Raw genomic sequence first — 27,292 nt, forward strand, 5'->3', positions numbered from 1 at the left:
ACCTGAACTGGACTGCTCAACTCACTCTCCTTGGCAGACACTGATAGCCACCAGTGCTCTGCAGCACCTCTTTCCTGGGGAGCCTGCCCATCGTGGCCCATCTCCCCTTGGTGTGCCTCCTTCTTTCTTGTTACCTAAGCCCTTTCTATGCAAGTCTTTAAAAAGAGAATTCTAGTTAATGATTGAAGTACTAATAAGGCCAAGAGGCCAGAAGAACTGGACATCAGAAGTCAGAACCATTGTTACGCTCAATTACCTACCTGGTAAACTAGGTTTACACTGTTTAGTAGGGAATTCTAGGTATGAGAGACATTACAACTTGTCTCCAGTCAAGTGAAACACAGGGTCTAGAACTAAACTTAAATCTCATGTCCATACCCAGGACAAATGCTGCCACGTAGTTGGATATATGCCCCATTCCAACAAGGGTATAGAGCAGAGTAAACATCTCGAAGTTCACAGAGAAGACTTGTATGAAGCTGAATCCCGTGTGCATGGCCATGGTCAAAAACAATATATTCTTGCGACCAAACCTGGAGAGGAAATGAGGGTCACAGAGAAGCAGCTGGGAGAGCAGCAGCCACCGGCTCCTCTGAGGGGCTGTCTCCCCCACCCTCTCAGTCTCCAGTGTACATTGCATTCCATACTTTCCAGGATGAATGTATAGTCTGGATACTCATGCTGCCTCAAAGGCAGTGCCACAATGATGCTAATGACTGCAGGAAATGGAAAGACAGTTGTTACATGTAAATCCACATATTTGTAATAATTTTTAAAGACAAAAATACACATTAAAAAACGTAAATGTAACAATTTGACTTTTATAATATAGTATAATCCTTCAATATTAAAAAATTTAATTGCATTTATTTACATTTTCAAGAGGGTTTGAAAAATAACATGACAGAATATTTCTTATACTCTACACAATCACACATATATTTTGATGAACATAAAACAGTCACATGTAGGTAACATTCAGGAGCAAAATATTTATAAAGAAATGGTCCAGGCTGGAGAGATGGCTCAGTGGTTAAGAGCACTGACTGTTCTTTCAGAGGTCCTGAGTTCAATTCCCAGCCACCACATGGTGGCTCACAGCCATCTGTAATGTGCATCTGATGCCCTCCTCCAGTGTGTCTGAAGACAGCTACAGTGTACTTACTCATACAAATAAAATAAACAAATTAAAAAAAAAAGAAATGGGCCAAACCTGCAATGTGTTAACAAACATGCCCGTTAAGTGTGTGCACTGTTTTATTACTGTCATCGGCTGACACAGCCATGAAGGGAAACCTGAGTCTTTCCCCTGTGGTATCAGGGCCAGAAACCTAGTTCTAGGCCCATGTTCTACTATTGCGGAACACCCCAGTTCACATTTCTGACTTTTTTGTTTTACATTTTCTTTCATTTTTATTTATTGGAGTGCATCCATGTAGAGATCAGAGGATGACCCATGGGAGCTGATTCTTTCCATCAACCAGTTGAGTACGGTGGAATGAACTCAGCTTATTCTGCTTGTCAGCGAGCACATTTACCTGTTGAGAAGGTGAAAGGTCACCAGCCAAGCCATTTAACATTTTTTTTGAGTTACATTTTTTCATTTTCATTTTATTTTATGTGTACAGGTACTTTGCCTGGGTATATGTCTGGGCACTGTATGCATGCTTGGTGTCCTCAGAGGCGAGAGGAGGGGATTAGATCCCCTAACACTGGGGTTAGGTTGTGAGCATCTATGTAGCTGCTGGAAATTGAACCCAGGCCCTTCAAGACCTGCCAATGCTCTCAACATCTGGGTGGTCCTCTGACCCCCAATCTAACTCTTGGGGATCAAGAAACCCAACAAAAAATAAAGAAACCCAACCACCACCACCACCACCACCACCCTCCTCCATCCAAGGATTACCCACGGATCTGGATTAATGTTTATAGTTCAGAAGGACAGATGTACAAAAAGTACATCTCTTCATTTATTGAAGATGTTTCCACATATCAGCACAATAGTTACATACAAAATTGATGTTGGGATAATGTATTTTCATGGAACCAAATATTCATGAAACACACAAAATAAAAAAGCCTACATATAATCTATATGCCTAGAATTGGAATTATGCAAATGAGACAGCTATAGTATAATGAATATAGAGAACAATACTTATAGTTCAAAATAATTGGAACAAGTGGGTATAGTTCAACAGTAAACTGCATGCTTAACAGACATAAGGACCTGGATTAAATTTCTTTCACAAATGAAATGAAAACAAAAACAACTACAAAAAGAAGACCCAGCACACAAAAATGGGATAAATTATGGGCAACTGCACACAGGCAGCAGAGGAGCGGAAGACTGGCATTATTTCCTACAGTGTAGAGTGCGGTCTTCACTAAATTAGCAGACTCACACACTTCTCTTTAGGAAGCACTCTCTGGTATACCTGAAATAATGCTTTCTTGGGTTTCTAGGCATCTGTTCCGACTAATGTGTTGCAGTTTTCCTGAGTACCACAAAGCATGCATCAATGCCTTCCTGGGCCTTTCTTTACATTCTTTACAATGAGAATCTCAGTTTGGAGGCTTACTTTGGTGTGTGTGTGTGTATGCATGTACGTGCAGGTGCATGTGTTCTCCTGTGCACATGTGTGTATATGCATGTGGAATCCAGCAGTCAATCTCAGTGTTTTTATTCAGAAGCTGTCCACATCATTTTAAGACAGGTTTCTCACTGGCATCTAGAACTCACCCATTAGGCTAGGATGGCTGGCCAATAAGCTCCAGAGAGCTCCTGTTCCTGCCCTTCAGTCACTGGGATTACAAAGGCATGCCATGCCACCCTGCTATTACATGGGTGCTGGGGACTGAGCATGGAACTTCATGGTTGTGGGACAGCCCTTCACTGTGCTATTTCCCGAAGTTCAGAATTCAGAACTTTGAGTTTCTGTTTGTGATTTGGGGCAGTTTTAGGCTTGAGGGTTTGTTGCTTTGAACTATCCCTCTACTGATTATGATTGGCACTGACATGGAAGTGGTTACTCATGGGCGCTAACTTGGATGGGCAAACACTGGATGTGCTTCTGAGGCAACAAAGTTCTCCTGCCTGCCTTGCAGTTGTTGTCAGGCCACCTCCATTTTGGTCGAACTGTGACCATGACAGAATAGAAAATAATTTAGTTTCCAGAACTAAAGTAAACTTGTTTCTCTAGATTCTTATCCTCCTCAACCTTAAAGACTCCCTCAGTCATGACCCATCAAGAGAGATGTTTATCCATCATCCGCATTCTTGAACTCATCATTGCCTGATTCCTCCTAGTAACAGCCAAGTATGGGCTAAAAAGGAAACCTTTCAGTCTCCTTCCCTCCTTCCCAGACTATGGGCCTGCACTGAAATTATTATGAAAAGTGTAGAAGGGCCACCACTGTGCCACATGGGCCTGAGCTCTTCTCTGAACTCCTGCCATGCTGCTGTCTACCAGCCTATGAAGTTAACTATTTTAATAATGTCAACCCACCAGTCACCTGAGGGAAAGCAGAGCTTCTGCTTGAGACTGGTCTCAGCTGACTCACACCATGTGCATTCAAGAACGCTTACTCTCTTATATTAAAAACTGGCAATGTTTCTGCCCTCAAGAAGGTACTGTCCCATTGGATAGGCAATATTAACCACACTTTAATTAACCATGCTACCGGACACACCATTATACACTGAGACAAGTGCAGAAAAGAAACGGTCTCCAGGTCCACAGAGACACATTAAGGAAGTCAGACTCTAAGAGTAAGGACTGGGCACTATGGGATAATCTCCCTGACAATGGGGCACCAATGAAGTCCAAGGAAAAAGTAACGGATGCCAGTGGGGAAGCATTCAGTCTAGAATGAGAAACCATTCTTAATCCTGTGACATCACTTTCCACTCACTAATTTCTCTTTAGTGCTAGGAAGTCCAGGAACTGAGGTAATGGAAACTGCCACCATGAGCCATTTGTGTGGCCAAGAGACAGCACTGAATGGTTATCAGCATATGTACTATGGCTGGTGATCATGTCTATGTGTATGTGATTAACTCAGGGCTTTAGTGAAAGGCATTAGCTGCCCAACAACAGGACTTTGGAGAAAGAAAGGATCCCAAACTGCAAAGGGCTTTGCAGCTATTAGACAGTGAAGAGGGAGACTCCGACTTGCGTGCACTGTTTTGTACAGAGGGTATGCTACAAGCACAAGGCAGACTAGTGTAAGCTCTACCTTCTCTCCTCCCAAAGGCTGCTCAGGACCCCAGAGACCTAGGGAACACTTTCAAATCACTACTCTTTAGCAGCTGTAGGTTGTAAATAAATAATAATTTAAAAAAAACCCTGTTTTTGATTTTTGGGTTCTTTTCTTCTTTTTTTTTTAAAAATGTGTTTGCTTTGTTTTTAAACAGAGGGAGAGGGAGCTATCTTACAAATAGCTAAGCTAGCCTCAAAGTTTATCCTTCTGTTTAGCCTCTAGTGCCTGGATTTTAGGTATGCATAATCATGCTCAGACCAGAAAACCTCATTTTGAACTTTACTTTTTAATTTATTATATTTTGGGTGAGGGGTGGGAGGCTGGGAGTAGGAGGTGGGTGCATGTGAACTAGAGGAGGGCATGTGGTAGTCGGAGGACAACTTGCTAGATAGAGATGGTTCTCTCCTTCTACCATGTGAGTCCCTATGACAGAACTCAGTGGTGAGCTTGCTTGGTGGCAAGTATCTTTACTCAGAGCAGTCTCTCCCACCCACGGACCTGGTCTGGTCACTTTTAAAGCTGTGAACAAAATGGCAAACATACATATTTACAAAACCAGGAAATACCAATCTACTTCTTCCCAGTGTTGTGCCTCTCGTAATCCAGAAAGCTAGCTTAATAATTTCACAAAGTCATGACAACCTGCCATGTGATGGAGGCACATGCCTTTAATCCCAGGCAGGCAGATCTGTAAATTCAAGGCCAGCCTGATCTATAGAGCAAGTTCCAGGACAACCAGGGCCACACAGAGAAACCCTGTCTTGAAAGAAACAAGACAAGACAAAATACACATACACATGTGTGTGTATGAAACCACACACACACACGCCTCTTGTTTTCCTTCCATCAATTCAAGCCTATCAAATCCCTTTTTAAAATGCACATCTGATAGTTACACTCTGGTTTAAAAAGCAACTCTCAAGGCTCCTCACTTCTCAAATCCAAATGCCTCACTGTGGTCTGAGCTAAGCCCCATTTGCCCATCCGCTCAGGCCTCTGCCTGCCTTGTGGTCTCTGTCTCCACCTGAGCCTCCAGACCTCCACCACAGTGAACTTTTTTCTATTCCCAAGACTCTGGTCAAGACTTTAACAGATGGTGGGTTGCCTGCCCAGAGTGCTCTTCTTCTCAACACCTCTTTGACACCAAATTTCTACGCATCTTTCAACTCTCAGCTCATGGTTTGCTTCTCAGTAAACCCTCCCCTGACCCCTGATGGACACTTCCATGGCATTCTGACCTTCCCTGCTATCATTCCCAATGGCCAAGGAAAACAATCATTTCTTCAATAAGTTGAATCTATCTATCTGCTTTGCCAAAAGGCATGTTCTAGGTGAGCAGAGATCTTCAGCAGTAGTCCCGAAAACCAGAGAAGCAAGGAGCCCTGGGCCTCAGTATAACCTGTCACTTGCCAACTACATATCCTGGGCACATAAATTAACCACTGTGTTTTACTTGCCCCAACTTACAAAATGGAAATAACAGTTCCTGTCAGAGGTGTGAGGATATGGTCACCTAGTTGGTTTTTAAAGTGTGCTACACTTCTAACAGACCTTCGTACATATCACAGACTACATATTTGCTAAATAAACAAAAGCAATCAATTAATGCTTGTTACTAGATTAAGAGAAGTATCATTTCCAACCCTCAGGCTCAGCCAGAGCTGGCAATCTTATAGTCACAGCCTACTTACATCTTTATTTTTAAAAAATGTCTAGGGTTCCCCCCCCCCCCCCGGCGGGGGGAGAGAGAAAGGATTAAGTAAGTTTATTTTACAAACTGGCTGAAAAATAACTTCAAGAAAGTCAATAGAATTCATTACATCTCATCCTCCCTGACAAAGGTGGTGCCCGATTTGGAGGCGTGATGGCTATGTCCACATAATCCCCTATTTGGAACTTCTGTGACTGCAGGGTCATGGAGTCATCAGTGCCTTTCCTGCCAGACATGGTGCTGCTAATCTCCTTAACTCGATCCAGGTCTTTTAAGATCCATAAAAACAATTGTAAAATTGAAGTGTGTGCCCTTCTTTCTGGCTTCTGGGTAGACTTCCTTCACTAAACTAGTCAGTTCTTTCAAGGTTGCATCCATCCATCCCATGGCCATTCGGTGGTGGCGGCAGTTGTTGGTTAAGACCTGCAGCAGGAGCGGGCAGGTCTTCTCTCGGCAGATCGCCTTCTCTGGCTCCTTCTTAATTTCCTCCTGGGTAATGCGCGATTCCACTGCCATCTTCCTCCTTAGGCCCGTGAGACACTTGCCCTGATCTCTGACCCCTACAGTGAGCATGCGCTAGTCCGGTTATTTATTTATTTATTTATTTATTTATTTTTAAACAGCGTTTTGCTGTGTAGCTCTGGCTGTTCTAGAACTCACTGTATATACTAGGCTGTTTTCAAACTCAAAGAACCACCTGCCTCTGCTTCCTGAGTGCTGGTACTAAAGCAGAGTGCCACTAGACTTGACATCCCACTGACATCTTTAGTGCACCTTGGTGGCAGGTCAGTATTTTTGTTTTTAATCACTAAGTGACTTTTGAAAAATGAATCTAATGAGATACACAGTTATGTTAGTTCTCACTAGCTGAGAGTGATGGTAAATCCTTGTAAATACTTCTGGCATCAGGAACGTCATCCAGGAGGACTGCCACACGTTTAATGTCAGCCTGGTTTACATAGCAAGTACTAGGTCAGCCACGGAAAGACCTTGTACTGAGAAAGAAAAAAGCACTCACAAAAAACAAGGGCCATCAAGATGGTCTAGCAGGTAAAGTGCTTGCTGTGTAAGATCATGAATTCAGTTGGGTTCCTGGAACTAATATCCAAGGTAGGATTCCACTGTATTCTCCCAAACTCCAAATGAATATTTTTGCATGCATACCTCTCCCCCACTGTACATACACAAAATAGCAAATACAAATTTACTAAACAACAAACAAAACCCCAAAATTTTGAGTACTGATGTGAGAATGACCATAGATGTAAACATGCACTGTAATATCCCTTCCCCCAGCCTGGAACCTGCTTGCTCAAGGGTGGAGCTTCCTGCTCATTCGTTCTGCCACGCCCACTGCTGGACTGTGCTGTTTTGCTGCTTGGAGCCACACACGTGTTCACCCTGCTACTGGACCCCGAGACCATTCAGCGGGAATCGGGTTCCCTCCCCCTTCCTTTATAACTGAGTGTCTGAACAAGTAAAATTGAGCTTTGAACAGGATGAACTTGTCTTGGCTCCGCTTCTTCTTTCTCCCCGTCTAGTTCCTCCCTTAGCTCTAGCGGCCATCTCAGTGAACCGTTCACGTTGCGAGCTGCTGGCCGGCCGCAACAGTGCACTCATATAACCCCGAGAGTATGAGACAGAGTCAGCAGCTTTGCTTCCCGGACAAGATGACATCTCTCAGCCTGGATGTCTCTATGAGCCTGCTAGCTGGCCAGGAGGATGCTGCAGCACCCTCTACTGCAGTGGTTCTCAACCTTCCTAATGCTGGGACCCTTTTCATATTGTGGTGACCCCTTGTCTATAAAATTATTTTCCTTGTTACTTCATAAATGTTATTTTGTTACTGTTAAGAATTATAATATAAATATCTGATATGCAGGATATCGATATGGGACCCCTGTAAAAAGGGTTTTGATCCACAAGTTGAGAACCCTGCTCTCCTGGGTCTAGGAATATCCTATCACTGTTACCATAGCCAAAGATCTGTTGAAGTCATCTTTGCTGACCTCAGCTGTCTGTGATAGATCCCAAAGCTCCAACAAAAGGGACTTAGCATAATGGACCTTCTGAGAACTTCACAGTTCTTGATGAAATAACAATAAAGACAACAAACCCTCATAGACAATCTCTATTTTTTATTGTTGCCTTTGGTTGCTCAGGCAGATTCTCCCTAAGTAGTCCAAGATGACCTTGAACTCTCAACCCTCTGGTCTCAGTCATCTGAGTACTGGGATTAGAGGTGTGCACCCCCACCCACTACTTAAATTTTAAGGGTATTTTGATTTTTTGAGCTATTAATGGACCTTAGATAAGAGCTTTAAAATTGTATAATACTATGCTTGTAACAAATAACATTCACTCTCTTGGTCACATAGTAAATGCTATAACCATAGGCCACTTTGCTAAAGGACACCAGAGTTCTACTTCTCTCACCTTACCCAGAGAGTAAACTGGTCTTCTTTCAAATACAGAAGTGGCTACCATGGGATTGCCTAATGTACAATACAGTGCATTCATACATCTGTAGTGTCAATGTCTCTCTTCCTCAGGGATAGGAGAATGGTAATAATCTCCTAGGGAAAATGATGCAAACTAGTATAGAAGTGAATCATGACAAAATAACTCGTCATTGGACCATGGGTACACATGGCTTGACTGACTCGGGTTCCTTTGTTCAGTGAGGATTAGTAAATAATGGTGGGAGGTCATTGGCCCATTTTACTTGTCATGGAAAATCTATGCTAGACATAGATACTGCTCCTTCTGAAACAAATGGTCCTGGGCTAAGAGAACATGATCATTTGAAATCAAGTCCAGGTATATAAGTGCTGGACACCTTACCTGTCTGAGAGCTGTCCCGAAATGAAGGAGCCTAAGAGCACACCCACGTAAAAGAAGGAGGTGGTGAGTGGGGCTTTCCAGTCATCCTTACACACCAGGTTCCACTGTAGGAGGAGCAAAGGGATGCATCATGTTCTGACTACAGGAGCTCACTGATCTAGCAATGACTCACCTGGGCAGCAATGCAGAGAAAACAGGTGGCTCTCCCTCTCCCTCTTGTCTTTCATAGAATAGGCTCCCATGTCTCGGTTCAATTCAAGGAGTGGGAGAGGAGCAAGCAACAGCACTCTACCAAGCCAGACATTGATCTCTGGTCAGCAATGTTTTTTGTGCATGCTTCTAAGGATGCCAAGGGCTGTGGAAGAGGCAAGGTACTTTTGCAAGGAGTCTAAGAGGCAAAGCATCCAGCAAAAGATAGAGGCCAAAGGGCTGACAGTATTCTCTCTAGACCTGCTCCATCAGTTCTGCTTGGGCTCCTATCAAGGAAATGGCCCTTCAGTCCCTGTGGTATTCTAAACTGGAACATCTGATATCATACTCCAATAGGACTAAACCCAGTATGCCTTGGAGCTGTGGACTGGGACTCTGGAAGCTGGGTGTTAAGTGCTACTTTAGTGTTAACTGGTTTTCTAACTTCACCTAAGGCTCTGCTCATCACACCAAACAGTGCCTTAATTTCCTTGCCTAGAAAACAGAAACTGGGGCAGGAAATAGGCTTCTCTGTTTGCATTTCCACCATTCAAAGTGTGGTTTCACTACAGTTACCACAACCAGGAAGTGATCTGTGCAGGGAAGAGTGGGGTACACAGGGAAACAGTGACACTTAGGTATTTAGATGTCTCAACCCAATATGGAGCTGGAAGACTAGTAGACAGTCCAAACAGGGACTTCAGTGGTTCCCAGAAAGATATTGCTTGATCAGAGACTGTGTATAGAAGACTTTCCAGACCTTGGCAGAAGCCATGCATGGAATGTTGTGGGAAGGAAGCTTCCTGGAGATGGCCTACTGTTTTGCATGGTTGCAATGGGTACACTCTGGAGAGGCATGAACCCCCAGAGACTTCATTCCAGGACTGCTTATTGCTGCAGACATGCCTTTCCTTCCAATATTACATAGCCTAATGATTCCTAGGTAGTAGCCCATTCTATTGGGCAAATTTACTGCAGATCAACATGAAGATGAACATTCATTGAATTAGTGATGCTTAGATGTATTAATGACTTTATAGAATTCCTGATTTGGTTCAAACAATTTTAGCAAGTTAGAATAATTGGTAGAAAGTTTAAGGAGATGGTTTCAGTAACTTTCCAGAAAGATATAATAAAGTTAGGATCAAGAATAGAATGTGTCCGTCCTCGAAGAATAGTAGGTAAAGACTGCACAAAAAAGATTACAGTGAGTTTTCATGTACTACAAGCATGTAAATTGCACTAGGAAGAAGAATAGGCTTGGAACAAATTAGTGATCAAGGAAAAATATTCATTTTAGGTCAGGTCCAAGGTTGAGGCCATAGGTGTGCACAATGATAAAGTAAGGCCATGTAAAACTATTGCTTTGAACTTATAATGAGCTTTAGAATGAAACACTGCTTTGACCTTATACTCAGTGTCCTGCTGTAACTCCCTCTGTGTAACATTTTATCTATGAGGTAATTGTTCTTACTTAGAAGACTTTTGTCTAAAAATCTATAAAAGGCTGAAAGCAAAAACACAAGAGGAGTGTATCTCTTTTCTGCTTCATCCAGTGTGAGTCTCTCTGTGTGTGTGTGAGTGTGTGTGTGTGTTCTTTCTTTTTCTTTCTCTCTGGCTCACGAAGAGTTAATGAACTCAGAGCCTCCAGCCTCATGCCTGGCCAGCGAGTGGCCCCTGAGTTAAAGAGTAAAGAGCCCAAGTAATTAAACTTCTTTTCCTAATTCCCTACTGTTATCAGCAGGAGTCAATTGCCAGAAGCCATTAGCCTAGGCTTCAGAACAGTAAGCAAGAATTAATTGGCAGAAGTCATCAGTTCTGGCCCCCAAATAGTAAGAGGGAGTTAATTGCCAGAAGCCATCATCATCTTTTACCTCTCCCCACTCCCCAACGCTACATCCTACCTTAGTTTACCTGGGTGTCAAAGGTGATCTTTGACAAGACCTCACATGTACAGCCTCCCTCATCCTACTTCTCCTGGCATCAGACTATTGTATGCCTTCCAAAGAGCCTGCTGCCTCCCAGGATTCAACACAGTCAGGGGGTGTGCTGCTTTCATAAAGAATCACTTCCACACTGGTGGCAGAAAAATTGGGCCTCTCTGCTGTCCTGGGCTTATCAGTACCACACCAGGGTGTGGAGGGCAACCTAGAGGCTTGACATAGAGAATCTCCATTGCTGCCTCAGGAATACTACTAGCTTTGAATTAACATTTACTTAGATGGGCTAAGTTGGGTGGTGATCCTCAAAGGAGGGAATAATTGGGGTTATTTGATCCCCAAGTCAAAGAGGAAACAGTCAAAATGGACACAGAGACAAGCAGGAGTCAAGTATTCTGAACATCTGGATCTAGATGCTCTCGCTCCTCTAGGCTCCACCTGCCTTGGTGGTGCCAGCACCCAGATATCTGGTAGGTGGACAAATGTTACCATCCATACATGGCTGCTAAAGCCAATTCTGGGAATGATTGAGGCCATAAAGCTGAAGGAAACAACGATGGCAGACAGCTTCTGAACTTCTGTAAAGCCAGATCATAGACAATGATAATGCTGTCATTCTTAAGTATGATGAAATGTATTACTTTTGCTAAAACAAAGATGATATGCAGGATAAATTGCTGTAAGCTGTTTATCAACATGTCCCATGTGATGGTTGGGAACTGATATATCCAAGGTAGCCAAGAAATTCACTCAGAGGGCTGGGTTGTAGCTGAGTTGGTAGAGTGCCTGCCTAGCATACATGAAATCCTTGCTTCAATCCTCAGTACTGTATGTGGTTCATCCCTGAAGTGGAAACTTAAGGGTTCTTTGGAAAGTTGGTTGGATCGTGTTTTGCTGGGCATGAATACATGAAGGAATACTTCCTTAAAGTGGACATAGGTGTGAAAAGATAAGGCTGACTTATGAAGGAACGTTTTGTTGAAGCAGACACAGGAGAGAGAAGAGAGGATGTTCTGCTAAAGCAAGCACATGAAAGGACATGTGATGAAGGATTCTTTGCTAATGACACGCATGTATTACATTGCGTAGCTGAGTTGCATTTGTGGGGACACCAGAGAGCAATGCACCAAAACACTTCTGGTGGTGTACAGCAGTTTGTTGCTGCTTCTAAGGACTTGGGCTGATTGGATGCAAGTGCTCAGGCAAGACACATGCTTAGACAAGGCACCTACTGAGGCAAGATACTTGCTGAGGCAAGGCTGGTTGAGCATGCAATGTTTGGAGCATATAAATAGGACTTGATGGAGTGACAGAGATAAAGCTTGGCTTATTGGTATAGCTAGCTGTGCAATGCCTGTGGGTCTTGCGTTTTCACTAATCTTCACTTCCTGAGGGAGACACAGCCTAGAACTTCTCCTGATATTCCTGTTGGTCCCTTCTGCTGACTTGAGCAGAGGCTGAGGCTCTCTGCTAGGTCTCTGCTAGGTCATGTCACCACTGTTGCTAACCTAGTTCTACCAAACTGGACTGCTGGTGTATCCATGATGTGTTTGAGAGTGGATCAAGCTGCTGCCGCCTGCTAACCTGTGAACTGAACTGCTGATTTCCAGACAACACAGATGGGAGTTGCTCCAAAGAACCTTCCTAAACAGGTCCAATTCCCCAATATCCTTTCTTTCCCACTACTTCTGGAGGGTGGTGGGTTACAAGGAAGGCTAAAGCACTTAAGAACCATCATTAAAAACAGGATTTGAAAAAAAATTAAAGTTACAATCCCAGTTCTTGGGAAGAAGGATCAGTATGTCAATCAATATTCAAGGTCTGGTGCATACTATGGAGGAGTTGTTGCAGTGGGTAAGTGAGCTTCCTGGAGATGTCCCACCGTTCTGTACAGCTGCAATGGTTGAACTGTGGGGAGGCACAGCTCTAGGAGCTTCGTCCCTGGATTGCTTTTTGCTACCAATGTGCCTTCTCATGTTTGTCATTGCTATATTCCTCATACATCTGGCACAGGGAGACCCTTACTGCCTATAGCCCGGTGTGATTACTTCCTGGGTGATAGCCCACTCTGTTGGGCAAGTTTCCTGCAAATCAACATAAAGATGAACTTTCTTGACATAATGCTGTTTAAATCAATTAATGATTTTGTGGAATTCCTGATTTGATTTAAATAGTTTTAGGAAGTTAGATAATTGATAGAAAGTTTAAGGAGATGGTTTAAGTTGTTTTGCCAGAAAGATATAATACATTAAGAGTAGAATGTGGCCTCTTCCCTTGTAGAATAGTGAAGGCTACATATGTTAGTAAAGGAGTACTGTGAGCTTTTTTTATATGTTACAAGCATGCAATTGTACTAGAGAAAAAAGTAGGCTTGGGATCAGTTAAATGATCAAAGAAAACATTTCATTCTGAGTTGGGTCTGAGTTTCTGGATATTGTGATCTATAGATATGGCCACAGGTTTTGCTGCATACCATGAAAAGACAGGGTTATGAATTAAGAGTAAATAATTCTATTATAAGTATAAGAATAGAGGGTAGATGGTTAGCCAGTTTAGTTGAACAAGGCTTCAAAAATAAGATGTAAGATAGATGAAGATCTATTTCTTGGTAAATACAAATTGTCATCAGCTAAGCAGATGAAAATACAAATCATAGCATAATGAAAAATACATTTAGTTCAACCTCAAAAGTCCCATAGTCTATAAAAGTCTCAACAATATTAAAAGTTCAGGGCTGGAGAGATGGCTTAGTGGTTAAGAGCATCGACTGTTCTTCCAAAGGTCCTGAATTCAAATCCCAGCAACCACATGGTGGCTCACAACCATCCTAATAAGATCTGACTCCCTCTTCTAGAATGTCTGAAGACAGCTACAGTGCACTTACATATAATAAATAAAATCTTTAAAAAAATTAAAAGTTCAAAGTCTCTTCTGAGATTCATCTAATCACGTAACTGTACTCCCCTCAAAACTTAAAAAGCAGATTACATACTTCCAACATCACAGGATATACATTATCATTCCAAAATGTCTTGGTAGGAATACTGGACCAAAGTAGGACCAAAAAACCTGCTGGGCAAGCTACAAACTCTGCATCTCCATGTCTGATATTAAAGTGCTTTCATATTTCCAACTCCTTTCATCTTTGTTGACTGTAACAAACTTCCTTCCCTTGGGTTGGTTCCACTTCTTTAGCAGTTTTTCTCTCAGCAGATATCCCATGGCTCTGACATCTCTAGCATCTTGGGGTATACAAGGCAACTTAAACTTTATATCTTCTTGTTCCAATGTATAGGATCCAACCCATGATCTGAGATCCTCCAAAGGGCTTGGGTCATATCTCCAGCTCTGACCTCTGTAGCACTCTAGGCTCTGGTTGACTCCACTCCACTGCCACTACTTTTCCTGGTAGTCATCCCATGGTACTGGCATCTTCAATATGCTAGGGTCTTCTGCTGCAACCAGGTTTCACCAATAGCCTCTCATAGGCTCTCTTCATGGTGCCAAGCCTCAACTCCTTTGCATGATCCCTTTATTCCTGGGCTGTCAACTGCAACTGAGGCTGCACCTTCACCAATGACTTTTCCAGGCCTCTCACGGTGCTAAGCCTCAGCTGCTCTCCATGACCCTTCATGCCTTCAAAACCAGTACCATCTGGGTGATTCTTACACATTACCGAGTCCAGCCGAATCATGAGGTACAACCTTAGCTACTTCTGGAACACACCTCCTTTATGCTCTCAGAAAACCCTTCCCAGAAGATTTTTTACCTCAGTGATACTGGTCTCTTCTTCTCTCACCATTTTGTGTCTTAAAGGTTTCATGAAGGGCTTGTCTTTTGGGCCTTCCATTGTGGAGGATTAGGTTTTACACACTGTACCCACTCTAGCATTGCAGTTTCCCTGAGCCTTAAAATCCCTTCATCTACGCTAAGCCAAGGAATATGAGGCACCTCCAACTCCTTTTCAGTAGGCCATCTTTTGAGAAATGCTTCAGCCAACCATTCAAACAAACTTCTGACCCCCTTTTAGTAACTTGTGAACTTCCAGATTAAACCTAGAATCTCCACTCAGAGGGCCCATATCAATAAACATAGCTTGATCTAGTTTTATGTTTCTTCCACCATTATCCTATGTCCTTAAAATCCAGTCTCACACATATTCCCCAGATTTCTGCTGGAATGAATTAGCAAACTCTTTATTCTCCTTAGTAGTGTAGCACACTTCCTCATGGACTAGACTTTCTAACCTTCCCTCTAGGGGCCTGCCTTGCCTTGAGTCTGGTTATAGGTCTAGTGGAAACTATTGGTGGGCCTTGAAGAACAGTAGTATTGTCTTGCTTGGCATTTTCTTCAGAGAAAGTCACTGCTGGTTTATCAAACAATGAAGGATTAATTTTCTCAGGTGAAAAAGGCAATATTTCAAGGGGGTGGGGCTCTGGGTACTACTTCCTCAGGTGAGGTGAGAGTCCCCTTGAGAATCTGAGGATTTAAAGTTCTCAGCCTTATTAGGGTCTTCCCACACATCCCCACCTCAAGTCATTTTTTGACAATTAATGCCCTTACTTTAACTTCTGAGGCTGTCTGAGGCTGAAACTTGAATTTTTGCTGTAATTCAGCCAAGTACTTTGGTTTGATTTTTCTGCAACATGAGTTCTATGGCTGCTGAAGAGAAGATTCTCTCCAGGGGTACCTTGGAAACCTTTAGATTGTTTTTCACATCTGGAGCCCAGTCAATGTTATCATACAGCTCATTGCTTTCCATTACCAATTTATCCATAGATGCTAAGAGCAACAAGCCAGCAAAATCATTTTCCTTATTTTCCCCCAAACTGTAGAAATTTTTGTATACCATGTCACCTAATCCATTGCCAGTCACAATTGATGGATCAAGATAATCAAAGGCATTTACTTCTTTAAGTTTGGAATATAGTTTCCACCATGGCCTTCAATATTCTCCAAGCTCCCAGTGTCTGGAGAGGTTTCAGTACTTGAAAGTGCTGGTGGCTCAACAAGCCAATTCCAGTATTTTAAAAGATTCATCCTTGTACTTCTGTTACTCTAGAACCACTCCTGGTACCAACTTCTGTATTAGTCAGAGTTCTCTAGAGTTATAGTATGGAATGTCTCTATATATTAAGGGAAATTACTGGAATAACTTTCAGTCAGTAGTTCAACTAAGCCACCAATAGGCAGCTGTGAATGAGAAGTCCAAGAGTGAATGTTAAGTCCAAGAATCTAGTAGTTACTCAGTCCCATGAGGCTGGGTGTTTCAGCTGGTCTTCTGTATAAACTGGGATCCTGAAGAAGTTAAGTTCTAAACAGACTCGCTGGCAAGTAAGTGTAAGCAGATGAAGAATAACAAACACTTCCTTTTTCCATTGTCTTTATGTAGGCCCCCAGCAAAAGGTATGGCCCAGATTAAAGGTGTGTACCGCCAGGCCTGGATTTGGAACTTGCTCTGTCCCAGGCTGGTCTTGAATTCAGAGATCTGTTTGCCACTGTCTCCTAGGATTAAAGGCATTTACTATCTTGCCTAAGCCTAAACTTTTCATGGCCACAGTGCCTCAAGATCTGCATCACAGATGTACCCTCCATTTCTGAATTGTAGTTTATTCCAGATGTAGTCAAGTTGACATCCAGGGATAGCTATCACATAGTGGAATATGGTGGTTTCAATATGCTTGGCTCATGGGAAGTGGCACTATTAGGAGATATGGCCTTGTTGAAGTAGGCGTGGCCTTGTTAAAGGAAGTGTGTCACTGTGGGGGTGGACTTTGAGGTCCTATGCTCAAGTTCCACCCAGTGTGAAAGAGTCTCCTTCTGGCTGCCTCTGGATCAAGATATAACACTCTCAGCTCCTCCTCCAACACCTTGTCTACTTGCTTGCTGCCGTGCTTCCTGCCATGATGATAATGGACTGAACCTCTGAAACTGTAAGTCAGTTCCAATTAAATGCTGTCCTTTAAAAGAGTTGCCTTGGTCATAGTGTCTCTTTACAGCAATGAAATCCCAACTAAGACAATAAGCTTACCCATGAACCTAGTATTCCTGTACTCATCTGACCACTGAGCTATACAACTAAAGCACTTGAAGCCCAAACCATCAATGCTTCTATTTGGTGAGCAGATGGGTGTAATTGGCCACGAGTCAAGCTTCATGGCTGGAGAGCTGTAAGAGGAAAACCAAACTTTGAGTATCTAGAACAGCTATGACCAGAGGTCTACACTTCTTTCTAGTTAGAAATGTGTTCAACTAGGGTTCTCTGGGCTCAAGAGTATATTAATATAGCTGTCAAGTATTTTCAAACTGTTCATCTCATTTCTGTCTCAATCAAACTGTTAAGCTTTCTTTCAGAGGATACCATGCCCTCTTTTGGCTTCCACAGGTACTACATTCATGTGCTATTTCAAATACATGTATGCAAAACACTCACACATGTAAAAATAAATCTTTAAAAAAAAAAAAAAACAACTTAAGCTGGGCGTGGTGGCACTTGGGAGGCAGAGGCAGGTGGATTTCTGAGTTCAAGGCCAGCCTGGTCTACAGAGTGAGTTTCAGGACAGCCAGGACTACACAGAGAAACCCTGTCTCGAAAAAACAAAACCAAAAACAACCCCCACCCCCCAAACAAAACAAAACAAAACAACAACAAAAAAACTTGTTGAGGTTGTTTAAAAGAGAAAGAATCATACCTTTTATTTATCATTTAATTCATATGTTAGTGTGATGCTTGTCTATGCATATGTGTATAGACATGAATGTCTACATAGAGACTAGAGGAATACAGTGGGTGTTCTGCTTTATTCGTTTGAGACATGGTCTCTCACTGAACTGTGTTGCTGTGTCTGGCTTTTCTTTCCATGTTTTTACAAAATATTATTTTTAAAAATGTGTGTATGAGTATTTGTCTATGTGAGTGCATGCTACATGTCCTGAGCAGAAGACGGTGCTGGATTATCTGACTGGAGTTACAGGTGGTAGAAAGCTGCCTGATGTGGGTTCTAGAAACTGAACTCAGGTCCTCTATATGAGAACCTCTTTAATTCTTTCCTTCATTTTTTTCCCAAAGGGCTTGTATCTAAAATTAAGTCTTTCTTTATGATTGAGCAGTAAGCATTCTTACCCACTGAATTATCTCTCTAGCTCCAAAAAGTACCTCTTGACCTCATACATAATGAGGATTATTTTTCTATTATGGGGATAGAGGAGTGGGTACAAACCCCAGGAAATTACATCTGGTGCCCAAGTCACCAAACACATCCACATGCACCATTAACAGCATGTCATATCCCCAGCTGAGTGACTGAGAAATGTCAAAGTCACCCAAGAATAAAGTGTGAGGGAATGAGGAATTAGTTTTCCATCGCTCTTCAGAGTAACCTTACATGCCTTACCTAACCTCTCCAGTGATCTTGTCCCAGAATACTGTGGAAAAGACTCCATACCAACAAGTCACCCTGGATAGATCTGCAGACACATGGGTCCTTAAGAAGTAAAAATCCATCGCGGGCAAATGGAAAACAGTTTCTCCTGGGGCATGGCAAGGCAAGACTTCATTTTGGGGTGAGGATAGGTGAGGGAAGGAAGAATAACTCCAGAAAGGGTAGAGAGTTTGGAACACACGTTTCTTTAACTTTAAAAAGTTCTGCAAAGAGTCTTTCCTTTCTGAACAGAGGCTAAAACGGTGGCCTCTTCTCTGGAGCAAGTCTGCATCTGGCCCCTCTGAATCACATCACTACCTCGAGAAAGTCCCACCACTCAGGGTGTCAGGGCATCCCCTAGGGGCAGAACCTTCTGGACTCTATCTTCAATGGGACCCTATGGACGGATGGTCTGCCTGACACTTGTACTCTGAGGGACGTACTATGGCTAGAAGTCATCTCATAAAATGTTCCTAGAGGATGCTCATCACCAGGGAGCTTGTGCGTTAAACGAAGGAACGACCATTGCCTGAGATGTCACCAGACCCTGACAGGGGGGCTGTCACCTACCTCTGTCACGATGGTGGACAGGAAGACGTCCTTGTCGTACTCCCAGCCATCCAGGCAGTTCTCCTGCTCCAGCTGCTCCAGGTCCACGTCCCGTCCCGGTTCCAGGCCCAGCTCAGAGAAGTTGGCGATGGTGGCCAGTCGGTAGCGGCGGCATTTCTGGGGCACCTCTGATCCGTCCTTCGTCTCCATCGGGATACTGTGGTTGCGCCACGCGCTGCTCAGGTTCACGGTGTCTGGTATCCGGCATCGGTGCTCCGGGATTGCCGTCAGGAACACGGCTGACAACCCAGTAAAGCCATTGGGGATGATGCTGGCGCTGAGCAGGAAGAAGATGAGGCGCTGGAAGGGCCCCCACTCGCCCAGGAAGGCGGTCACCTCGTCGTAGTCAACCATAGAGTCGGCAGCCCACGGCGTCCCGCCCGGAATCCGAGGGTACTCGGGCGCAGTGGGCGGTGCACGGTTTGTCCGTGCACGCGGAGCACCAGTCACTCGTCGAAGAGGAGTTCGGGAAAGCGTCGGGAGACGTTTTCCACACGGAGCAGCTCGTGAGTTCCTCCCGCCGCCTCAGACCCCGCCAGCGCCAGAGACACCGAGGACGTGAGGCCATGATGGACTCCGCGCGGAGTCTGCCTAGACTGCAAGGCCGGCCGTGCAGTCCTGAGGCGAACCGTGGGGTGGGCGCGGCAGGAGTCTGAGTGATCCGTAGTGGGCACTGGACGCGCCTGTACGTGAGGCGGGTCTGGTCCGGGCCTCGGAGCTGGCTGGACTGTGCGGAAGCGGGATGGAGCCTGGCTTCAGAACTGCGCGGGTGTGAGGGAGCCTAGGAGTCCCTTGCCTACTACTCCGAGCTGTTCGCTGAGGAAAGCCCAGAGGTGAAGTCCCTCCGGGTCCGAGAGCTAGCGAGTCAGGCTGGGGGCGGGGCCGCTGTAGTCCCCGCCCCGAAGCTGCTGCTAGAGGGAGGGACGGGTCTTCTCAAGCCACACCCCCGAGCAGGTCTCCAGGGCTCCTTTGGGGGAAGTGGTGACCAAGCTGGGTGTTGACTTGGAGAAAGGCATAGATAGGATTTCGGTATGAAACACCATCTCAACTTTTTGTTATGGGTCAGAAAGGGATTGTATCCCGCCAAAAGACTGCTCCTTCAATGGACCTGAATTCAATTCCCAGCACGCATTGGAGGCTTACAACCTTCTGTAACTCCAGTTTGGGGGGGGGGCACTAATCCCCTTTTCTGGTCCCCTGTCACATGTAGTGCACAGACATACATGCAATCAAAACGCCCACTCACATAAGGTCATATTATAATAATCATTAAAAGATTGAGACAAAATTTGAGGCTGTGGTTATGAGGCTGTAGGCAATGAATTTCAATTTCTAGGCTCTGTTCTGTGCTTTATGTTTTTAAAGATTAAGAAACCATTCAGTCATTCATCAAATTGACTTAAGCAAATATAAAACTTTAACTTTAAGATTAAGGATCTTAGCCTACGATTATACCCTCAAATTAGTTATTTTTACAGTTAATTCAGGAGCTGACTGGTGATCTACATAGTTAGTTCCAGGCCAGTCAGGACTACACAGTGAAACCCTGTCTTAAAACAAACACAGAGCCTTACAATGAAATCCATTGTTCTGTGCAAATAATATTTCCTAAAATTAAAAAGATAAGGTATAAAATAGTAACTGTGTAATTCTAAAGTAATATTGTCAAATGAAATGAGAAGTTACATTTATAATTTTATTTATTTATTTATTTATTTATTGAGATGGGGCCTACTGTATTTCCCTGGCTTTACCTGCAACTTTGGTCACAAATGACCACCTGCCTCATCTTCTCTAGTAGCAGGGACAACAGGTGTGTACAGCAGATGCACATTATCATTAAAATTGTCTTGGTAGCTGTTGTATTCGTAACTTTTCTGGTTACAGAGATAAAAGCAACTTAAGGGAGAAGAGGTTTGGGCTTGTGTTTAGAGGGTGGAGTCACTCCGGGAAGGCCCGGTGGCAGGAGTCTGCTTGTCACAGTCGCCTCAGTCAGGAAGCCAGGAGAGAGAAATGGTGGCGCTCAGCTTGCTTTCTCTCCTCTTACATAGTCCTGGACCCCAGGCCATGGAACTGATGCTGCCTCAGACTCTGAGGGTCACTCTTCCCGCTCCAACTAACGAGATCTAGAAGCTTCCTCACAGACACCTAGAGGGTTCTCTCTTAGGTGATCCTAGACCCTGTCAAGTTGACAACAATAATTGTCACAGCCATATTAATAAAATGGCCAGATTTAGTAAATAAAAAATGTCTGTGGTCAGATTCAAGTTTTGCATAAAGAACTAACAATCTGAATTATAGTTATGTATTGGCATATGCAGGGACATGTGAGGTTGAGATGCAAGTGGCTACCCTGTGTTCTTCCTCCCTGGCAGTGCTCATAGTAGAAGCCTTTAGAGCTGGGGTGTGGCCTCACATGCACCAGGCCTTGGATTGGATCCCAGTTGTGTAAGAAAAGCTTTTCCTTAAAGAGTATGGAATTAATTGTAAGACTATGTTATTGTTTTATTATGAACTTGGCATGGAAAGTATTGAAATGCATTTGATTCTTATTAAAAATCACTAATCCCCGTCTTTCATATTAAGTCTGGGGACTTCGGTGTGTATCTTATAGGACGTTTCTGTTGAATCTAGTGAAACACACATTTAAATACTCAGCAGCTACTTCTAGGTAGTGGCTACCCTGCTGGGTGGTATTATTTTAAAGCCTTTAAAAATAAAATATAAATAAAATAAATCTTTTAAAAACTTGGGTTGTTACTAATAATTTGAACATTACATGATGTTCCTGTCTTAAGAAAGTGCATTCCAATGCTTCTTTGTCGTTTTCTCCCATGGGCTTTTCTCTTCCCTCCTTCCTTCCTTCCTTCCTTCCTTCCTTCCTTCCTTCCTTCCTTCCTTCCTTCCTTCCTTCCTTCTTTCTTTCTTTCTTTCTTTCTTTCTTTCTTTCTTCCTTTCTTTCTTTCTTCCTTCCTTTCTTTCTTTCTTCCTTTCTTCCCTTCTTCCCTTCTTCCTTCCTTCCTTTCTCTCTCTCTCTCTCTCTTTCTTTCTTTCTTTCTTTCTTTCTTTCTTTCTTTCTTTCTTTCTTTCTTTCTTTCTCGTTTTGAGGATTTAACCCAGGGCCTATGCGTGCTAGTTTGCTTTTTTAAAAAAATTAAAAAGTTATTATTATATTTAATAATTGTTAAATAATTAAATAATAATAATGAAGGAGGGTATATATTTATTCTCCATAGGTTTTGATATCACATCCCCATTCTCCGTCATCACTTTGCTAACTGAGCCATCGCCTCAGATCTGGAAAGAGTTCTTTGCCTGTTGGTGTTCTGCTTATGTGACCCAGTGTGAAGCCACTGTTGAGCAGGGTCTGCCGATCATCAGTGGACTAACAGCACATCTACTTGATGATGCTCTCAGACTTTCCAGCACAGGGTGGCAACTACCCATCAGAGACTCAGGACCTGCAGTCCAGATAACCATTTGGCTACAGCTCCATATGAGTTCAATTAAAAAAAACCTGCTCTTATTTTGAATGTGCTGGATCATCTCTATACTCACACACACACACACACACACACACACACACACACACAAGCACTGTTTACCATCTAATAGTTGTGATAATACAATGAATTTTATTTGGATAGCATTTATACGTTTAGAAATGTGTGTTAATCTTAATATGGAATTTGCCAGTCCTTGACTAACACATTTTCAAAAAAAAATTCTTATAAATCTATTTCATTGAATAGTTAGTAGTCAAGACTATTTAGAAATGTTTGTTCTTGAAAACAAGACCATCTGGAAGAGTGGCCCAGAATTCATGAGATATTGTGTATTTCTCCACAAGTCCAGTTTGGTGCTCATTGTTTCCATTAATCCCTTTCGGCAGAAAAGGCTTTTGTTTTGTTCTGTTGAGACAGGGTTGCTTGTGGTAAGACAGGCTGGTCTTACACTCCTGCTATAGCCAAGGATGACCTTGAACTCCTGATCTTCTGTCTCCACCCCAAGAGCGCTGGGATTGCAGGCTTGCTCTATCACACCCTGCTCATTGTATACATCTGTTTTTCAGTTTGCCAAGTGCCTTGGAAACCTCGTTAGAATGCAGTTATTAGAATCTTGGGGTTTTCTTCTCTGTCCATCGAGACTGTTGATTTTTTCCCACATCTGAACCTGAAAATAAAACAACCGCTGAAGAAAATTAAGCAGTTAGAACTCCCTTTCCCCAAACACCAAACTGACATCCAAAACCATGTCCCCATTCAACCAGTTAAAGACATGTGAACTCTAAAGAACCTCATGGGTGCAGACCTCGTATGTTATGATTTCAAGAGACTAATCAAGCTGCTTTGTTGATTAAACACAAAGCTTGAATTTAAGATCCAGTTTCCCTGGAGAAAGAATAGAGGGGTAACAGGAATTATGTCAATCATATTGATATGATTGATAGAGAAGAATTGTAATGATTAGACAGACTCTTTGTTGTTGTTGTTGTTCAAGACATGGTTTCTCTGTGTAGCTTTGACTGTTCTGGAACTCATTCTGCAGTCCAGACTGGCCTGAAAATCAGAGATTTGCCTGCCTCTGCCTCCTAATTGCTGGGATTAAAGGCTTGTGCCACCACCATTCAGTGATTAGATAAATTCTTATCAAACACAGGCACCTGTAAAATTCTGTGACAGATCAGTATCTATGCACCCAGACTTAGCCAGACTTATGGCCAGCCATGGCTTTTATCTAACAGAACCCCTGGAGCAGCCATGTGAAATATTCCCACGTAATAAATGGGAATATTGAGGGTCGAGGAAACCTAATTTCTCCAACTTTATGCTGTAGGTTTGAAATTTGAAGCCAGGCCAGTGCAGCTCAGAATCTCAATTTCTTCATCATGCCACTGAGTTTTTAAACCTGTCAGACAGGCTGCCACAGAAGGATGGTTGGCCTTTGCCTCTGGGTCCTGGTTCAGAACTCCTAATTCTCTTGTAGTTTCCTGGGTGATAGAGGGCAAAGTGTTGTTTTTGGTTCTCTGAGGTGGCTCTTAGCTAGCTCAAGCATGGGGACTGGTTTCCAGAAGGAAGAAGCCTTCATCTAGGGGCACAGAGCTTTTTGGCTCTGCTCTCCCAGCCTCTGCAGAGAGCAGGATAGGGCTAGAGTTAATGACCAATCAACCCCACAGGATGGAGAATCTGCAAACAGTGCGGTTTGAATCTTCTAACGTCTCACTGTCAGGAGAGTAGTGCACCCCAACCCACAGGAGCAGATACCCCACACTTAGGGTCCTTCCAGCACACATCTGTCCATGTCCTCCCTAAGACAGTGCTGACGGCAAGGGAAGTGTTTCCCTAGGGTCTGGGGGGACTTTCTACCAAATGACTGAACACATGGATGGGAGCTGTGGGGACCCCAGACTTTGTAGTCAGGCAAGACAGGAGTGAGAGAGACTTGTGACTGAAAGGTATGGGATTGGGTCCTTATGCCAGTGGGGTCTGATGATAACTGTAGTGGCAGAATTGAACCAGATCGTAGGACACTCAGAAAGGTCTCAGAGAGAGAGAAACACATGAATCGCATAGTCCCCAAAAGACAATCTGGATTTTAAAATTTGTGTGCATGCATGTGCATGTAGGTACATGTTTGGTGTCATTTGTTGCTGCTCTTCAGCTTCGTTTTTGAGGCAGTGTCTCTCTCTGACCATGGAGCTCACTGATTTGATCAGATAGGCTGGGCAGCAAGTCCCAGGGTTAGCCTGCCACTGCTTTCCTGATGCTGGGATTATAGATGAAATACTGGATAGTACATGGATGTTCGGGAACCATAGCATTAAATAAGCTTTCTGTATAAGCTGCTCTTTGTCATGACATTTAATCAGAGCAACAGAAAAGTATTTCATACAGAGGATAGCTTGAGGAGATCAGCTCTTTCCTTCCTCTCTGTGGGCTCAAGGAATGGAACTCATGTGCCCAGACTTGGCGGTAAGTGTCCTTACCTACTGAGCACCTCACGGGATCCTGTATTTACTTACACGGATGGATGAGTAGTTTGTTTTTCATGCATATGTTGCATACCTACTTTTTATCTTCTTTAAGTAAATTTTCCTTTCCTTTCCCCACAGATTGCAGGAACTTGGTGTATCAGCCTTGTCCACGTTGGTGCTGCAGACATTTCCCTTGTTGACTTTGACTTTGATTTTTTTAGTTGGTCGGTTTGTTTGGGACTGGTTCTCACTATATAGGATGGCCTTGAGCCTTCTATCGTATGGTATGTATACCTTTCCGTGCTCAGTTCATGTTAAAAAAAAATCTTGTTCTTGTAGACTCATGATTTCATGTTTTTAGTCCTACTTTTTCTCTCTAGAATCTACCTTGATGTGTTTGGAAGGATTCTACTGTTTCTTTATTCAAAAACATCTAGTTGAATGTTCCAACAGCTTTTTACTGAGTTCTCCCATTGATTATTTTTACATGTGTATGTATGTGTGTATGTATGTGTGTATGTATGTATGTGTGTATGTATGTGTGTATGTATGTGTGTATGTATGTATGTGTGTATGTATGTGTGGGTGTGTATGTGTGTATGTGTGCATGCATGGATGAATGGATGAATTGACATTGAGGGTTCATTATGTGACTCAGGCTGGTCTTGAACTCCTGTACTCATGTGACCCTCCTGTCTTATCTTGTCTTGGAGCTTGGGCTACAGGTGTGTGCCCTGCTCTTCCCAATGGATTTTAAGTTGATACATTTTGTTTTTGCTTTTTAAAATCATATTCTGAATTCTCTGCTTTTCTTGGGCTTCATGCTCAACTCTGTCTTGCTCCACCATGGCTTTCTGTCCCTACACTGTGGCTGTGGCGCTCTAACTGGCACTGCTCCACAGTATTTATTCTCCAGCGTCCTCCCCCCACCTCCACTCAACGTCCTTCCTTCTCATATCATGTTAGATATTCCCCCGTGTTTATTCTTCCAAACATTACTTTCTCCCAATCATTTCGCTACTTACCCTCTCACTTTCTGCATCTGCTCCAAGTTCTCTGGTAGAGTCACTCCAAAACTTTCAGGGAAAAAGAGTGTGATGATTCCGATGAGGACAGTCAGACTGCCCATGAGGATGTAGGGTAGGAGTCTGTTGTAGGCGCCTGCAAAGCACCAGACACAAGAACATCAGTTAGATTTGAGCATGCTCCTGGGAGACGTTTGATCGAGGTGCAGACAGGCTGGACAGCAGACCGAATGCAGACATTTCAGAAGAATGGAAGTCAGCTGAATACCCTAGGTTGTCCGCGGGGTCCCCAGACTTCTACAGTTCGCTAGCCCTGGTTGTACATTAGCATGCTGTTAGGTTCTAAGCCACTGCCCAGCCATGCATGACACGTTCCTCAGATAGAAGTCTTCCCTATCAAAGCTTCCTTAGGGTGGAGGTGACTTGGGATGGGTGGTGAGAGGGCTTACCTAGGTAGCAGAGGATGACTTAGAACATCTGATTCTTTTACCCTCACCTCTATGACTCCATCTGTGGTTGAAGCACTGCTGGGGATCAAACCCAGCTTCTTAGTGGGCAAAGACTGTACTGACTGAGCCACACACCTAGCCCCTCTCTGCTTCTCTGTATGGGGCTATGAGATAGGAGGATAAACCCTCATCTGCTCCTTTGCTCCCAGAGAGAATAGAAAAACAAACACCCATGTGTGTAGGGTTTTTTGTTTTTTGTTTTTTTTTGTTATTTTGGCACTTAAGATAAATACTGCTCTTTTAGGCTTTTCAGAGGCCTTGTGTTGCTAACAGGAATAGCTTCTTATACTAAATGCTCTTTCTTTTTAAAAATTAATTAATTTATTATATGTAAGTACACTGTAACTGTCTTCAGACACACCAGAAGAGGGCATCAGATCCCATTATAGATGGCTGAGAGCCACCATGTGTTTGCTGGGATTTGAACTCAGGACCTTTGGAAGAGCAGTCAGTGCTCTTAACCGCTGAGCCATCTTTCCAGCTCCCTAAACATTCTTTCTTAGGCTCTGCTTCTTGTGATCCAGTGGCCCAACACTGGATCATTTAAGCATAGTTGAGAAGTGGAAGGAAAAATGGCTTTGCAGTATGCTCAGGGCTGCTGTACTCAGAGCAGCTGTGCAGGGTGTGTTGAAGTTAGGAAAATGCGTTTCTTTCACTGTGTGGATTTATATAGTGTATCCTTTCTGAGAATTTATCTGTTCTCTCTCTCTCTCTCTCTCTCTCTCTCTCTCTCTCTCTCTCTCTCTCTCTCTCTCTCTCTCTGCATGCATGTGTGCATGTGTTTGAACAGGTACCTAACCAACATCT

The 27,292-nt window shown here is 43.4% G+C and overlaps 1 protein-coding gene and 2 pseudogenes across 2 annotated transcripts in view; all 3 read right to left on the reverse strand.

The window, feature by feature from the left end:
- Nucleotides 1–19,816, reverse strand: part of LOC110304485 — a 62,448-nt pseudogene extending 42,632 nt beyond the window's left edge.
- On the reverse strand, nucleotides 6,067–6,547 carry LOC110306176 (annotated as a pseudogene).
- Nucleotides 19,817–22,577: 2,761 nt separating the features above from the next.
- Nucleotides 22,578–27,292, reverse strand: part of LOC110305221 (solute carrier family 22 member 4) — a 46,298-nt gene continuing 41,583 nt past the window's right edge. For both annotated transcript variants that reach the window (XM_021177068.2, XM_029483292.1), the window contains exons 9-10: nucleotides 25,977–26,112; nucleotides 22,578–23,150 (exon numbers count right to left, since the gene is read on the reverse strand). In XM_021177068.2, coding sequence (XP_021032727.1) covers nucleotides 23,075–23,150; nucleotides 25,977–26,112 — 212 coding nt within the window. In that variant the 3' untranslated portion in view covers nucleotides 22,578–23,074. The remainder of the gene's footprint in view (nucleotides 23,151–25,976; nucleotides 26,113–27,292) is intronic.

This window comes from Mus caroli, chromosome 11, assembly GCF_900094665.2.
Source record: "Mus caroli chromosome 11, CAROLI_EIJ_v1.1, whole genome shotgun sequence".
In the NCBI taxonomy this organism is placed as follows: Eukaryota; Metazoa; Chordata; class Mammalia; order Rodentia; family Muridae; genus Mus; species Mus caroli.